This window comes from Aythya fuligula, chromosome 4 (assembly GCF_009819795.1).
Source record: "Aythya fuligula isolate bAytFul2 chromosome 4, bAytFul2.pri, whole genome shotgun sequence".
In the NCBI taxonomy this organism is placed as follows: Eukaryota; Metazoa; Chordata; class Aves; order Anseriformes; family Anatidae; genus Aythya; species Aythya fuligula.
The window spans coordinates 57507408-57522526 of record NC_045562.1 but is presented as its reverse complement, the minus strand read 5'-3'; the positions used below and the strand labels follow the sequence as shown (position 1 = coordinate 57522526).

General features: G+C 37.0%; 1 protein-coding gene across 1 annotated transcript in view; it reads left to right on the top strand.

The window, feature by feature from the left end:
• Positions 1-13929, top strand: part of STIM2 (stromal interaction molecule 2) — a 68549-nt gene extending 54620 nt beyond the window's left edge. The window contains exons 5-13 of the mRNA XM_032186357.1: positions 608-719; positions 1341-1456; positions 2443-2620; positions 3555-3732; positions 4323-4490; positions 4679-4779; positions 4998-5236; positions 8772-8973; positions 9776-13929. Coding sequence (XP_032042248.1) covers positions 608-719; positions 1341-1456; positions 2443-2620; positions 3555-3732; positions 4323-4490; positions 4679-4779; positions 4998-5236; positions 8772-8973; positions 9776-10256 — 1775 coding nt within the window. The 3' untranslated portion in view covers positions 10257-13929. The remainder of the gene's footprint in view (positions 1-607; positions 720-1340; positions 1457-2442; positions 2621-3554; positions 3733-4322; positions 4491-4678; positions 4780-4997; positions 5237-8771; positions 8974-9775) is intronic.
• Positions 13930-15119: the final 1190 nt, after the last annotated feature.

Genomic DNA, 15119 nt, shown 5'->3' with positions numbered 1-15119 from the left:
GGGTCTGAAAGGTGTTCTAGTTATCTGAATTGATCAAAATCTGAAATGTTTAAGCTTGTTTTTCATCTTTCCTGATTGTATGTGTGAGATGCTGTCTCTGCCCAGCTTTGTCACGTGCGAGTAGTTCTAGAGAGCAAATTTCCTTTCTTCTCTCCCCTTTTGTGGTCAGTAGGCACAAGCCTCTGAAGATGCTGGTGAAAATGGGTCCCTGGGAGAGATCTTGGTACTTTGCTTTAAAATGGGTACAGCACCTGCAGACATATGCAAAGACAAAAGGGTTGAGACTGAGATCATTAAGCGGATTTGTCACAAGATGCAGTCCCGATTTAAATATATCTATAAAATTATTCTGTGGATTTTTAATAAAGAAATATTGGTTCCGTGCTGGTTTGGTTACCATGTGTTTCCCTGAGGAAGCTTAGGCAAATAAGAAAAATGCAAAATGCCAGAAACACATTGGTTAGTATGAATGCTAATTCTATTCTAGAATCTGCAGTTCTATTTGGCTAAAGCCTTATGCTCACTAACTTCCTTTTCTACTGCTTGTCTTCTATGTCTTGCTATCGATTTTTGTGAAAATTAAGTTAATCAAACATTTTTCTTCTAGTTCATAACTGGACTCAAGAGGATACCCTTCAGTGGCTGTCAGAATTTGTCGAACTGCCCCAATACGAGAAGAATTTTAGAGACAGCAATGTCAATGGAACAACACTTCCCAGGTGAATTTCTTCTGAATTAGTTTCAAATGATTCCCCACAGGTTCTGCTGATTTAGTCAGGATGTGAGACCGACGATGTGAACTTGAAGTCTAACAAGACATGGATGAATCCAAGAAAAGAGAAATGCCCTCGTGCTTCTGAAGAGATGACTGACTTTTTTCTGCCAAAATAGTTCCAAATATAATTTGTATCCAGCCGTTCCTTTCATTTTAGCCTTGTTTCTTCCTGTTGAATTTCTATCAATAATCATGCAGTTCTGTATGTTAGCTCACTTTGTTTTGGACAACTTCCAATATATTGCATAGGTATACATCAGAACTATCTGCATAACACCTCTTCTTGAGCATAGTTACCAAAGCTGAGTATTGTGTGTATTTTGTGGAGTTGGTTTCACAAATTTATAGATCAGCTATTGCCTTTAGCTGTGGCAGATGGATTAATGATTATTCCTGAAAAAGTGGAACAGGGAAATGTGGAACAGGTCAATCTATTGTATCTTTTAATTAAATTGCATGATTATAATCCATATAACCAGGAAATTCCATACATTGAGTGTTTATTTTTTTCATGGATGGGTTTGAATATAGCTTGTGAAGTAGGTAATGTTTTTGTTGTTAACAGGATAGCAGTAAATGAACATGCTTTCATGATCTCTCACCTCAAAATAATTGACCGGAGCCATAGACAGAAACTTCAGCTTAAAGCCTTGGATGTTGTTTTATTTGGACCTCTCACACGTTAGTATTTTTTTGTATTTTTTCTTATATTTTCATTGTAGGAATTCAACAGAAAATACTTTCAGTGAGGCTTGATGCTGTAGGTAGGATGGCTTATTTTATATTGTGATTGTACTGATGGATTGGTTGGCATACACTATGAAATTAAATGAATTAAAACTTGTAAGGATGCTGGAACTCTAGAATTGTAAAATTTAAGACTGTAGTAATTTTGGTGTGTTACCAGTGGGCTGCATGTTGGCTTTTGTGTTGCAATAAGTACATTCTAACTGTTTTTGACTATGTTTAAGTTACACTTCTAGCTAATGTTACATTCACCTCCAAGAAATCTTGGACACTGCAAGCTGGGATGTTGAAATGAGAGGGGATGACTCCTCGCTCCGTGTCCCAAAGAGGAGGAGACTGTGATTCAAACCCAATGCCAATGTCTTTTGTGCGCACTCAAGTTTAAGTGCTGTTAAATATAGTATTACAGTTTTGCATCTGACACATTTTAGCTTATGCAAACATTTCCTTACCACATCACCAGTGGTCTACATGCTTACTTGTACACAGTTACAGTTGTGTTGTGTTTCTGTGCGTGTTGTCTGCTCCCAAACTAGGAAGCCCTTCCAGAGCTGGTAGGGAGTTAGCCTTCTAAAAATCTACTTTGTACAAGAAAATTTTTAATTTAGTATTAGGGTATTTCAGAGGGCACAAATGGAGGAGAACTTACTGAAACATAACTTAAAGTTCTTCCCAGGGTGATAAAGTGTAATTGGGAAAGCTCTCTTAACTAATTTAAATATATAGACAATGTAATGTAAAATTTAATAAGCTTTCCTCAATGTAATGTACGTTTTAGTATAGACTGTAGATTGCATTAGAACAGAATGGCTTACGTTGCATCACCTTTTAGGCTGTGCAGGAAAACAAAACAAAACACAACTTCACGGTGTATTCATGTATCCACGAAGTGGTTAGTGATCATGTTATTCTCTGTACAGGTCCCCCTCACAACTGGATGAAAGATTTTGTATTAACGGTTTCTATAGTTATTGGTTTTGGAGGCTGCTGGTTTGCATATACCCAGAACAGAACCTCCAAAGAACACATCACAAAAATGATGAAGGACTTGGAAAGTCTCCAAACAGCAGAACAAAGTCTCCTTGACTTGCAGGAAAGGTATGAAAACAAACAAAGCCTAGTTCAGTTGTCCTTGACTTCATTTTGTGGTGAAATACAAATACAGACCATTTATGCTCATAAACACTGCGCCTTAAAGCTTTCTTTGGATTTTGTTAATCTTTTTACATAGAAAGTGTGATGTCAGTGATGATGGGTTTTTGAGTGGGTAGATATTGCTCCTGGATGTTTTAGAATAAAATAATAACTTAAAGGTGAGAGTAGAGATTCAGTCTTTTGAATCTATTGAAATCTATTGATTTAGAAGTACATATTGTTATATTCATACAATTAGTTTGCTTTGGAATCTCTATTTTCTTTATGTACATTGAAATGAGAACACGGAACTATCTTTCTCCTGTTTCAAGCTCTTAAGTTTGAAATAGACTTTGGCTGATTACTTTGTATTACTTATTTAGCATGATAGTTGGTAGGTTTCTCTGGTACTTACGTAACTCAATTTTCTATGAAGATGGCTATTTTGATCTTATTAATGAAAGTTGATCTTCTAATGAAGATTCAACTGAAAGTTGGCATATTTTGTTTGACACTGGACATTTTGTCATGATGCTGCACATTCATGCAGCTTGTATTCAGTATTACAGAATTGCAGAAAGGTTGAGGTTGGAAGGGACTTCTGGAAGTCATCCGGTCCAACCTTCCTGCTCAAGAAGGGACACCTAGAGCAGGCTGCTCAGGATCACATCCAGGTGGCTTTTGAAGATCTCCAGGGAGGGAGACTCCTTACAGGGCAACCTGAGCTTGGTCACACATACAGTGAAGTAGTATTTCGTGATGTTCAGAGGGAACCTCTTGTGATCCAGTTTGTGCTAATTGCCTGTTGTCCTGGCACTGGACACAATTTCTTCTCAAGAGGGTGGCAATTTTTAACAAACATGCTGTGTGTTTTCTCATTTTTCTGTTCAATGTGAAGGCTTGAGAAGGCACAGGAGGAGAATAGAAATGTAGCTGTGGAAAAGCAAAATCTGGAGCGCAAAATGATGGATGAGATCAATGATGCAAAACGAGAAGCTCATCGCCTAAGGGAGTTGAGGGAGGGAGCTGAATGTGAGCTCAGCAGGCTCAAATATGCAGAAGAAGAGCTAGTACAGGTATCTGCAAACTGTATGTATTTTAATGTTGACTTTAATTTGGTCCTTTATTAGATATTTAGGGTTTAGAACAGCCTTTCTCTGACACTAGATTTGAATGGAAAATTCTGGGAGTACTAAAAGCAAAAGTCTGTCAATCATGTCATAGCTTCAGGAGTATTTTGCTACATAAAAGGACATAACTATGTATTATCTTATCATAACGTAACTGGATTCATGGAACAGGATATAAGAAAGCTTGTTTTCTATCTTGTTATCACATGAGAAGGAGTAGCTTTATCTCACTCTTGAGTAGTAATAGAGGATTTATAATACTAAATCAATGTGTTGTCTTACAAATACTTGTAAGCCTCAAGTGAGTGACTATATATCACCAGAGAAATATCTGAGTGTAATATAGTACATGGAAATTCACATACCTTAATTTCAGAAATGCCTCATCTGCCTTCCTGACAGATGGGCACTTGCCAAAGCTTGTTGTAAAGCCTTAATATGTTGCTCTGGGTTTAAAAAGGTGTTTATATTTTGTTTTCTGCTGTCAGTTCTAATGAGAATCTTGGTGATGCTTTTTTTTTCTTTTTCGATGCTAGGTTCGCATGGCTCTAAAAAAGGCTGAGAAGGAATTTGAGCTGAGAAGTAACTGGTCTGTTCCTGAAGCTTTACAGAAGTGGCTTCAGTTAACGCATGAAGTTGAAGTGCAATATTACAATATCAAAAGACAGCATGCAGAAATGCAATTAACAATTGCCAAAGATGAGGTACTAATGTTTACTCTTCAGTTACTTAAGAGCGATATCTTGCTAGGTGAATGAAACAGTAAACACAAATTATTCAGATAAGTGTATGGATATTTTTTCTCCTTTGAGATGATGTATGCTGCCTATCAATATTGCTGATATTTTGCTGTCTGTATTAAGTACATAACATAAGCGTTTCTGCTTTTTAGGCAGAAAAGATAAAAAAGAAGAGAAGCACTGTATTTGGAACATTACATGTTGCACACAGCTCCTCACTGGATGAAGTGGACCATAAAATCCTTGAAGCAAAGTAAGACTAATAACAGGACGCATGTGTTTTTTTTTTTTTGACTGTGTATTTCTGGAATTTGAACTTACTATCTTAGTGTTTTTGCACTTCTATGTGGAACAGCTTAAAAGACATTAAAATGGGAATATTTGCAGCCTTAAAGGGCCTAGAATGGCTGCACTGGTGTTGCTTTGCTATTAAGAACAGAATAAGTAATTTTAATGCTTGCTTTTTTTCAGGAAGGCACTCTCTGAGTTGACAACCTGTTTACGAGAGCGTCTTTATCGATGGCAACAGATTGAGAAGATTTGTGGTTTTCAAATTGCACACAACTCTGGGCTACCGAGCTTGACCTCCTCTCTGTACTCTGATCACAGCTGGGTAGTTATGCCTCGAGTTTCCATTCCTCCTTATCCAATTGCAGGGGGAGTTGATGACTTAGATGAAGATACTCCTCCAATAGTTTCACAGTTTCATGGTAAGTATTAAGTTGAGTAAACTTGATGGGAAAGCTTTCGAACATGGGATTTTAAAATCAAGTGGGAGGGACATACTAAAATCATATAGGGTTGCATCAAAGTTTAGAAGCAACAAAATTCTGTGTAACTTTTCAGATGTCTTTTGGGACTTGCATAAACTGAAAATAAGGTTTTGCAATAAAAATAAAGGAAAAAAAGCCTTTGTTTCTTTACCATGGTGGGGGTGGGGGACACTCCAGGTACAGAGTGAGCTAAAGTTTTTAAAGTCTGCTTGTCATGCTTGGTTCTCCACTAAAACAAGTTCTTATCTGTAGTGCTATTTTTTTTTTCTTAGCACATAGCACATTTATCCTTTCAGATGGAAGGGATGGATTTTGCCTAGGGTTCCTTGTGCTACATAGCTTTTCAAACATTCTTCAAATCCTGTTGTTGTCCAAGGGAAGCTTTCAGGGAGAATGTTTGTGTTTAGATACATTGGGTTGTTTGAGTGTGAAGCACAGAGGCCAAATGCTGGAGGGAGGGAAATCCAGCTTTGGTTAAACTATGATGAAAGTATATACACTGGGGATCCAGACCACCCTGGTATCTTGAGTCATTACGTCAATACAAGAGCCTGTTTCATGGAAGTTTTGATTAACTGGACTCTGGAGGCATATCAAAAGATGAGCTTCCATGTAGCTTTTTTAAATAAACAATATCAAGCTGGGGAATAAGTAGGGAAGAAATCTTTGTTATGTGTGTACATTTTTCTTCCAGGGCTGGAATTCTTAGAATCAATTAGAATTTTAAAAGCACATAAGGAGAATGCCACTTTGCTGGCTTTGTTTCATGTGCTTGGGGCATGTTTTCGTTCTAAATATACCAGTGTTTTTGCGTGTATTCCATGGAGCCCTTTGAAAAGTTTAATACCAATGCAATGCTATTTTTTCTGTAAGTTCTGATTACTTGTAAAGAGTACTATAGCCTTCTCTATAAGGGCTTTGATTTAAAGCTTAGTAACAAATTCCTTGGATGACCCAGTAAGATGTGGATTCCCAGGTCCAAAATTCCAAGAAAGAATATGGAGTAACCTATGGTGTGGTTTTAAAACAGAGCTCACGACCTTCCAGATAGTCTAAAATGGCAAATCACTGAAATGTGTATGTAAGATGTGATTTTAGTCCATCTTCTTGTTCAGGTCTTGCATGAAAGTGAAGCCAGAGAGCAACAAAGTGCAGCTGGTTCAGAGGATCGAAGATTAGAGAAGGACTGTATAGTTTCTAAGAGCACATGTAGTTGAAACTTCTGTTTTTGTTAAAATTTAGTTTGTCTTTTTGGAAGTGTTTATAGCTAGTGAGTGGTATCTCAGTTAATCAGTGATGAAAGTTACCTAAATCATAATAACGTTACAAGAACTTTAACTATGTTTTCTGAGTTTTGATGAAGCATAAGTGTCTGCTTTTTGTAAAGTGATAGCATGAGAGAAGTAACTTTTTAGTTTACTAGCTTTTATAGTTTGTACTATTTACAAAAACAAACTGGAAATGTTTGGGACTGGGGAAACAAAAAATATGTTCAGTGATGTTCCTGAAAGGAACATCATTCAGGAAGTCAAATTATTGTGTGATACGTTGGTAACTGCTAAATTATTCCCATCCTTTAGAGAAAAATGACAAATGCACACGAGGAAGGACAGAAGCAAAATGGCTTGTCTCACTCATGAGGCTTCAGGCAAAAGACAGTATGCAGACAGGTCAGTTACAAGCAAGACTTTCAGTGTCTGGACATAACTGAACTGTCTGGTCTAGGCTGTTACCTGGCCTTAGCATCCTTTGATATCTGTGTAAGGTTGGCATAGTTGGCAGTCAGATGGACAGGCTTCTTTGCACTTCAGCAGGAAATATGATAGGCTAAAATGGTGTGAAGTAATGGATCTGTTTAGTCCTGAAATTAAGAACAGGAGGATATAAAGTAGATGAACAAGGCTGAAACGAAGGCATTACATGAAAGGGATAGTGAAATTTTCTGTTTTCCATTAACTTGCTAGGATTCAGTTGACTCCTTGATCTAGTGGGTTTCATTTGCACTATAAAACTGATTCTAAGTTGTCATAGCTGAATCTTTCACAATCCTGCAAATATACCCCTATAAGAAAACAAAATGCTTATAATTTCTCTTAAGTCAGTGATGGTCTTGTTTTTTACACCAGCAAGTAGGATGGCATCTTATTTACCTGGACACACAGTACAAATTGCCTAAATAGATTCTGTATTCTTTGGTATACATTTATTTATTTATTTATTTATTTATTTATTTTTTTTAGGAATTTGATTACTGACAGGCTTGTTTTTTTTAGCTGCTTTTCCAAGTCATAGGGAATTCATCAAAGTAAAATTAAAAGTTTGATTTATATGATAACTGTCATGTTAAGACTTGGAAGCCACTGTTTATTGCTCACTCCAGCAGGACACAAAGTCCATGTTGTGGTGAAGGTGCAGTTGTTTGCAGTTTTGTGAATGGTTGTGGCTTCCTGCACTGAAAACAGGAACTGAACCTTTTCTGAGATTCCAGGAAGGGAGACTGTAATCTACCTGACTGACTTGCATCTCAAAAATAAGATGCACGTTGTGTCAGGCTAGACATCTTTGTCTACAGTAAATGTTAAATTCTTTTGGTATGCTGTACTAAGTAAACGTCTTGAGCAGCAGTAAAGGTATGGTCTGTCTTATTTTAAGCTAAGTGATGCATTCTGTTGGAGAGTGTAACGAGGTATATGAGAAGTCGTGAGGCATTACAGCTATCCTGAAAATAGATCTGGAGGTTTCTTTCCATAAAAGTATTGATGTCTAATCAGTTTCTGAAGGAGGAATTGGATGAGAAAGATCATAGTTTGTCACTTCCTGTTAGGTGCTTGAATGGTCGACTCTTGTGTTGCTGTCTCCACCCATTATTTTTTTCCTGAAATTCTTAGCATGGAAAAAGAAAACATCAAATAGGAAATTCTTGAGCTTGAAATGAGGTTGAATTATATATTTTCTATCTTGTTATATATGATTTAGTTTTCTATGTCTAATGTAATTTTCAACTAATGCAGTGTATTTCAGTTGAGTGTTTGGTTAGGTACCACCTACATTACAAAACTTTCATGTGTGGTTATTTGGAGCTTAAAGAATACAAGTAAAATACAGGATATTGTGTAGTGTGCTAACTTGAGTACTGCTATTTTTAGTTCATAAGGGTTTGCAAGTCTCATTAGTCTCTTCCCTCCCAAGGGAGGGTCGTGAGGCAGTGCTGCACATGGTCAGAATAGTATTTGGTAGGCACAAAACTTCTGCAGTTGGTTAGCTGCTTCATCTACCTGTAGAATGTGTAAGGTGCTGTTAGTCTGCCTTCTCTCTTAACAATAGAGCAATGTCCTCTAAATAATTGAGCAATGTGAAAGTTGTTTAAGAATCACTGTGACTGAAGCAGACACCTGCTATTTAGTCTTTAGAGTAGATTTTGTTAACATCGATGTCACATGGGGGGGTTTGGTTTGCTTTTTCTTTGCCTCAGGGTCCATTGTAAAACCTCCCAGCACACTGGCAAGAAGCAGTAGCTTGTGTCGATCAAGACGCAATGTTGTGCCATCATCTCCACAATCTCAGCATGCTTTGCACTCCCCTGACCCTGACATCCTTTCTGTGTCGAGCTGCCCAGCTCTTTATCGAACTGAAGAGGAGGAGGAAGCCATTTACTTCTCTGCTGATAAACAATGGTATGGGGACTAGCAAACAGCACTTGGGAATCTGATTAGGAGTGTTTGAGGCAGTCAGTTTAGAATTAGAGGTTGAACCATGACGAAAATTAACGTAATTTGTAGGATAATATAAATGAATGTAGTCAAAAGGAGCAGAAAGTGTTCATGTCTGGTATGTGTATGTAAATAGCTAGCATGTCATGTACAGTTAAGTAATGTTACAATCCAGGGTGCACTGAACTAACCCTGATTCTCCATTACAATATGTTACTGGCTTTTACATCTGAAACTAGGATCAAAAGCAATGTCAGCTACTGGGCGAAGAGAAGATGGATGGTAACACAATTCTTACAGCATGTTGAGCGTGTACCTACTCTTGTTACATGGCCTCATAGGAAAAGGTTAAATTCCTTTTGGAAGGAGCAAATGAGCTTGTTGAAAGGTAGGGACACTTGTCCTGAAGAAACTTTTTGTATATGATAGACTTAAATCTCCTCCTTTCATTTCATAACTTTTCTGACTTCACGTGCCAGAAAGATAGTTTTTGTTCTTTGAAGTGAGATGCAAATGACTGATTCTGGGCAGATCCTGCTGTCCACAAAAAGCAAAATTGCAGAAAGTAATTATTTTAAGTTTAGGTAATGAAATGATATAGTGCAAGTTGTAAGTTAAAATGTTGGACTTGATGTTTTTGTTAATTAACTACTAGGGAAAAGTGGGTGGTGCTTTTAGACTGATATTATTGATTCTAAATTTCCTTGTTAATTGCATGGTGGAAATAATAGTTTCATTCTTTTTTCCTTTGTTTGCTCTGACTCAGGGAAGTACAGGAAGCAGGTTCAGAATGTGACTCCTTAAATTCATCCGTTGGAAGGAAGCAGTCTCCTCCATCTAGTCTTGAGATGTACCAGACACTTTCTCCTCAGAAAGTATCCCGGGAAGAACTCTCACTGGAGGAATCATCTACAGGAGACTCCTCTTCTCTAACTGCAGATATATCTAGGGGCTCTCCTGACTGTGTAGGCATGGCAGAAACTAAGAGCATGATTTTTAGTCCTGCAAGCAAAGTTTATAACGGAATCCTGGAGAAGTCCTGCAGCATGAACCAGCTTTCAAGTGGGATCCCAGTCGTAAAGCCTCGGCACACCTCGTGTTCTTCAGCCAGTAGTGACAGTAAACCCAGCCACGAAGCTTCTTCTGTCCCTAGGATAAGTAGCATCCCACAGGACCTGTACCAAAATGGTGAAAAAAACAAAAAGCCATCAAAAATAAAAAGCCTCTTTAAGAAGAAGTGTAAGTGAGGTGGGCAGAAGAAGCCTTGTAGTAATGTTATAAGTACTGTTTTTTAAATCTTTAGGAATGTAATTCCATTTGAGCATTCCAGACTGGATGCGTTAATGGAATACTCTGTAGGTGGATTCTATTTAACTGACTTTGCTATCAAAGTTTGTGCCAGCTGTCAATGAGAAATCATTAAAAGTTTCAGACAGTTTACATTCATTTCTGCCTATTTATTTCTCTTTTTTTAGTTTATTCATAAACCTTTTTTAAGCCACTTTGGACTCACAAGCTTTAATGAACTAGTAAGCCCTCCTGGGCTTGCCAAAGTTTCTTGTTTACCAGAGCATCTTCCTATCTTTCCATAGAGCTACAACATTTATCTACTGGACTTCAAGAAAAATAAAAGAACTAATTGAATTGCACTACTGTTTTACAGACTGGAAAAGTCTCTCTGCAAGTGAAACTGAAAGACTTGTATTTGAGGAGATGAATCTTTTCACTTTTAGATCTTTGGGGTTTTTAAGTAGAACCTAGAATTTCTAATTGACTTGATTTCTGGAAATGGAAATGCCACGCTTTTATTATGGGAAGCTTTGTTAGATGCATTTATTATTAGAATGGTTCAAGTCCTGCTGTAAAGATCATGTTTTTCCCAGGACTTTCACTGTGATTTCACTTCACTGCAGGCTGTATGATAAATATATATATATATATATATATGTATGTAATTTAACAAGAGAAGAGGCTCTTGATTCCTTATGCAAGTGATGGATATGAAACTTGACCGAGGACTAAAAATATTCACTCTCTTAAAACGAGGAGGTGGGGGTTGTTGCTTTTGTTTACAGACTGACAGACAATGGACATTTCGGTTTGTGAAAGTTTTGTACTGTGGTAAAGATAATAAATTGGAAACATTATTGTGCTTGGGAATGTTCCAATTTTAGCTAATGCTTGTTTCAGAAGTCATGTTTATTGAAAGCTGTTGTAGGCTACATTGCTTATGCTTACTGCTGTGTATAAGTTATTGTTATATTTTTTGGATTAGCTATTAATGTCTTAATGTCCTCCTTTTGTAAGATTTCATACACTTTATTTTTGTATAGTTTGAAGATTTAGCTGTTCAGACATGTCTGAAGTAAATGGTATAATTTTATAATGCATACTGTTATACTAACTCATAATTTTAGATATAAAGATAGCTATAAAGGTGAGACTCGACATGCTTCAGAAAAGTTTTTGTTGAGCTTTTATACGGAGAGATGAAGTTACTACGAGATAATAAGGAAGCCTTCTTAGGGCAACAGTAGCTAGTTGCTTGAAAACCATTTTTTTTTTCCAACAGTTGGAGACAACAAACGTACTGCTTGAGTAACAGTGCCTTTTATTCAGTTTGTCTGAAAACGTTAATACTGAGCAGGAATTTGTTTTGAGGTACATTCCAAAGAAATACTTCTTGCTCTAATGAACACAAGCAATTTACCCAGCGATGACTAAATAGTTTCAGCTCTTCCATAGGGGTATGCTAGTTGCCTCAGTAACAGGTGCCACTGCCAGCAGCCTGTGATCAGGGGCTCATTCCTCGACAATATGTACATGCTGTACTGTATGAAAGAATTAATTCACTGATTGCCTAATCTTTTTTTGCTAGTAAGGAGCCTTCAACAAAACCTGTAGCTAATTGAAATTGAAATGATACATGTTTTTCTATAATTTTCTATTTAGGTTCCATTGTACATAAATGATGTGTTAGTTCTGTCCTTAATAAGTGGTGGTGATGTTAATGGAAGCATTTACTGTGGCTAGTGAAATGGTTAGAAGAGGAGGGTTAGAAGAAGAGATGTAGATGCTACCTATGCAAGTACCTTAAAAGTCCTGGAACATTTGGATTCTTCCTGTTCTCTTACAGAATTAATCAGATTTTTTTTTTTTACTGTATGAAAATGAGTGTCATCTATATAAATATAAGTATAGGCAAATAAAAGATTTGGTAAAGTTTGGAGAAGAGACAAATTGCTGGAATAGTAAGTAAGGAAATTACATTGTCCCATTCTCTGAATCATCACTGAATAACAGTGGCTGCAAAAGTAGACACCATTGCTGCCTTGTGATGACTTTAAACTAAGATTGTGCACTCTGTACATGTTAGACTGTCCAAAGGCAGCTATGCAAAGACTTGTGCCAGAGAACCACCTCACTGCTGAGACTTCAGAGTTGTAGTTAAAAGCCTGATGAAGTACTTTAACCTGTACAAAGGGGAAATGCATAAAATTAAGGCACTTTTGGCTCCACAACATCACAGAAAAGAATACCACCAAAAATGTTCAATTTTGATGTCTGCACTTAAGAAGGCTATAGCAATAATTAAGGTTTGGGGCTGGATAGTAGATCTTGTGGTGTAACGTTTGAGGAGTTCTGTCTCTGTCATTACCAAAGAAGATAAAGCAGCTTTTTGATACTGGAGAGTAAATATATGTACACATGGGGGAAAAAAAAATAAAATATCTGGTACCGAGGAGCGGGAGGACAGCACTTTCTTAATCCTGACGTCAAAGTCATGCAAGCTCAAATACAGAGAAGCCAAAACAGACAAATCCAGTGTTCTATAGTAACAAAAACTGAAACAGAGGTAGTGGTAAGTTCTTCATTAGCTGTGAATTTTTAATGTTAAGTATCTTTTCTGAAATACACAATTTAATCAACTTCTAGGGAAAAAAGATGGCATTGTACAAACAAAATTATCATAGGTGTGATAGGTTTTGGCTTTATAGTGGCAAACTTTTGGAGCACAGACTGCTCTCAACACTCAGTTTATCACCAGCTGTCCTGTAACCTTATAGCTGCTACTTAATAAATATAATAGAACTAAAAGCTTAAGTTAATATGATCAGAAGTGGTGAGTATTGGATGTTGGAGCATAAACTGTAATTGGTTTTAAGTTCAAAGCTTTTTTCATTATTTTAATAGAATCCTTATACTTTTTGCCACCTTAATTTGTACACAATCTAAGTGACTTGCATTGCTACTATTATGGCTACTATAGACATGTTCGTCTTCAAACCTGTAGCTTCTTTTTTCTTGTCCACTAGAAAAAATAAAATCATTTGGCTTCTATCTGTTTTTGGTAAGGTAGAGAAAGGAAATAAGAAGGAAATGTATGTAGAGATCACTGATACTGGGATAGATCCTCACTGGTAGACATCAAATCCAGCCTTAATGCTGAAGTACCTGGCATATGTCAACATCTCAGGATTTGATGTGCTTTAAAAGGCCCTCCAAGTTTTTCCTATTTTTGCTTAGTGCAAGTCAAACCAGTTGGCAGTCACTGTCCATAAGGGTTCCTGTAAGATGTTAGACATCTGAGACGATCTAGTGTCATCATTGCTTAGCAGCTCAGGACTTCCTAAGCTCTAAACTCAGAATGGTTGTGATCAGAGTATTTTTTTGATCTTTTGTAGCCAAAATACGTTTTATTTTGAATTCTTCAGTACTTTCTCAGAAAATAAGGATCTTTGCTTTCTTAAATGTATTGTTGAAGGTTCATTTGTCAGCACAGGGGCCCCTTTGTAGACACCGCCTAATTGGTAACCTCTTCAGGGTGAATCCTAAGTCTTTCACCTGAAAGAGGAAGAAATGTCAAGTATGTGATTCTATATCAAGAAGTGTACTGACAATAAAAAAAAAAAAAAGGGGCAAAAAAACAACAAACTACCAACCTTCTAGAACCAAACTTTTCCCTTGTTCTTACTTAAGACTAGGATTTTTCTCTTCCCTAATAATACAAAAACGTAGGGAAGTTGTTCCTGGTTGTGTGGGGAATACCTTTGACTAGATTATTGCAAACCTTGAGATGAAAGCAGTTGATTCATTTTCTGTGGTCAGTGATGGAATTTAAAGCTGCATATGTGTAGTTCCAGGCATATCAGTACACTTTTCTTTCCCCATTTCACTGATACCTAGGCAGCAGATTGCTTTCTGATGGACAATTTGCTGAAACAGGGAAGATTCTCCATCATTGTCATGGTTATAATGATCCATCCTCATCTGGAAGACTTGGAGATGGTGAACCCAAGAAGACTTCCGTTTGTTATATGTATGGATGCGAGCTTGAGTTAGGCATTAATTTTGACTGACTAAAAGCCTACAAAGACAATTAGAAATTAAGCTTACAGTATTTTGATGTTTTGCTTCTCAACATGCGGGAAAGGAATGTGCAGAGGAGAGAGAACTCCAATTAGCATTTCTCATACCTCCAGCTTTTAGAGCTTCAGGATAGTTTTTATTCCATTACCAGGTTACATTACTGAAGAAGGATTGCTAGCTTAATTTTATAATGTATGCGAAGAAGCATTTATTTTCCATTTACTTAGAAGCAAGGGAGAAGAATGTAAATAAACCTGAGTGTTTAATTTTTTTTTTTTTTAAAGCCAAATAGAGGAATCACTGGGTCTTGTACCTCTTTACTACTTGCTTATCTCCTTGTACAATATGTTAACTATGATGAACGAGGTTTTCTCATCTGTTCCGGTTGCACTGACTGAAGTGATGTGTGTTTGAAACACAGCTTGCTCAGAATTTCTCTAAGCATTTTAATCCTGGGTATTGCATCTTCACTGAATAATGGTTAAGCCTGCTAAGGCTGTTTGATTTCAAGTGTTGGTAAACTTTTCTGCTAGTGACTCTTAAACACTGACTTTTTGGTATAACCAGTAACCAAAAAAGGCTTTTGCCTGTAGTGTTTGTGTGCTTGATAGCATGTAAATGTTTAGGTAACAGTTCTTTTGAGGCTATAGTGCCAATTCAACAGTGTCGTACACATTTTCAGTAGATGGCTTTCCCTTCAAGGCCTTTTTGAGATGGTGCTGGTCTGAAATTCCACTTAG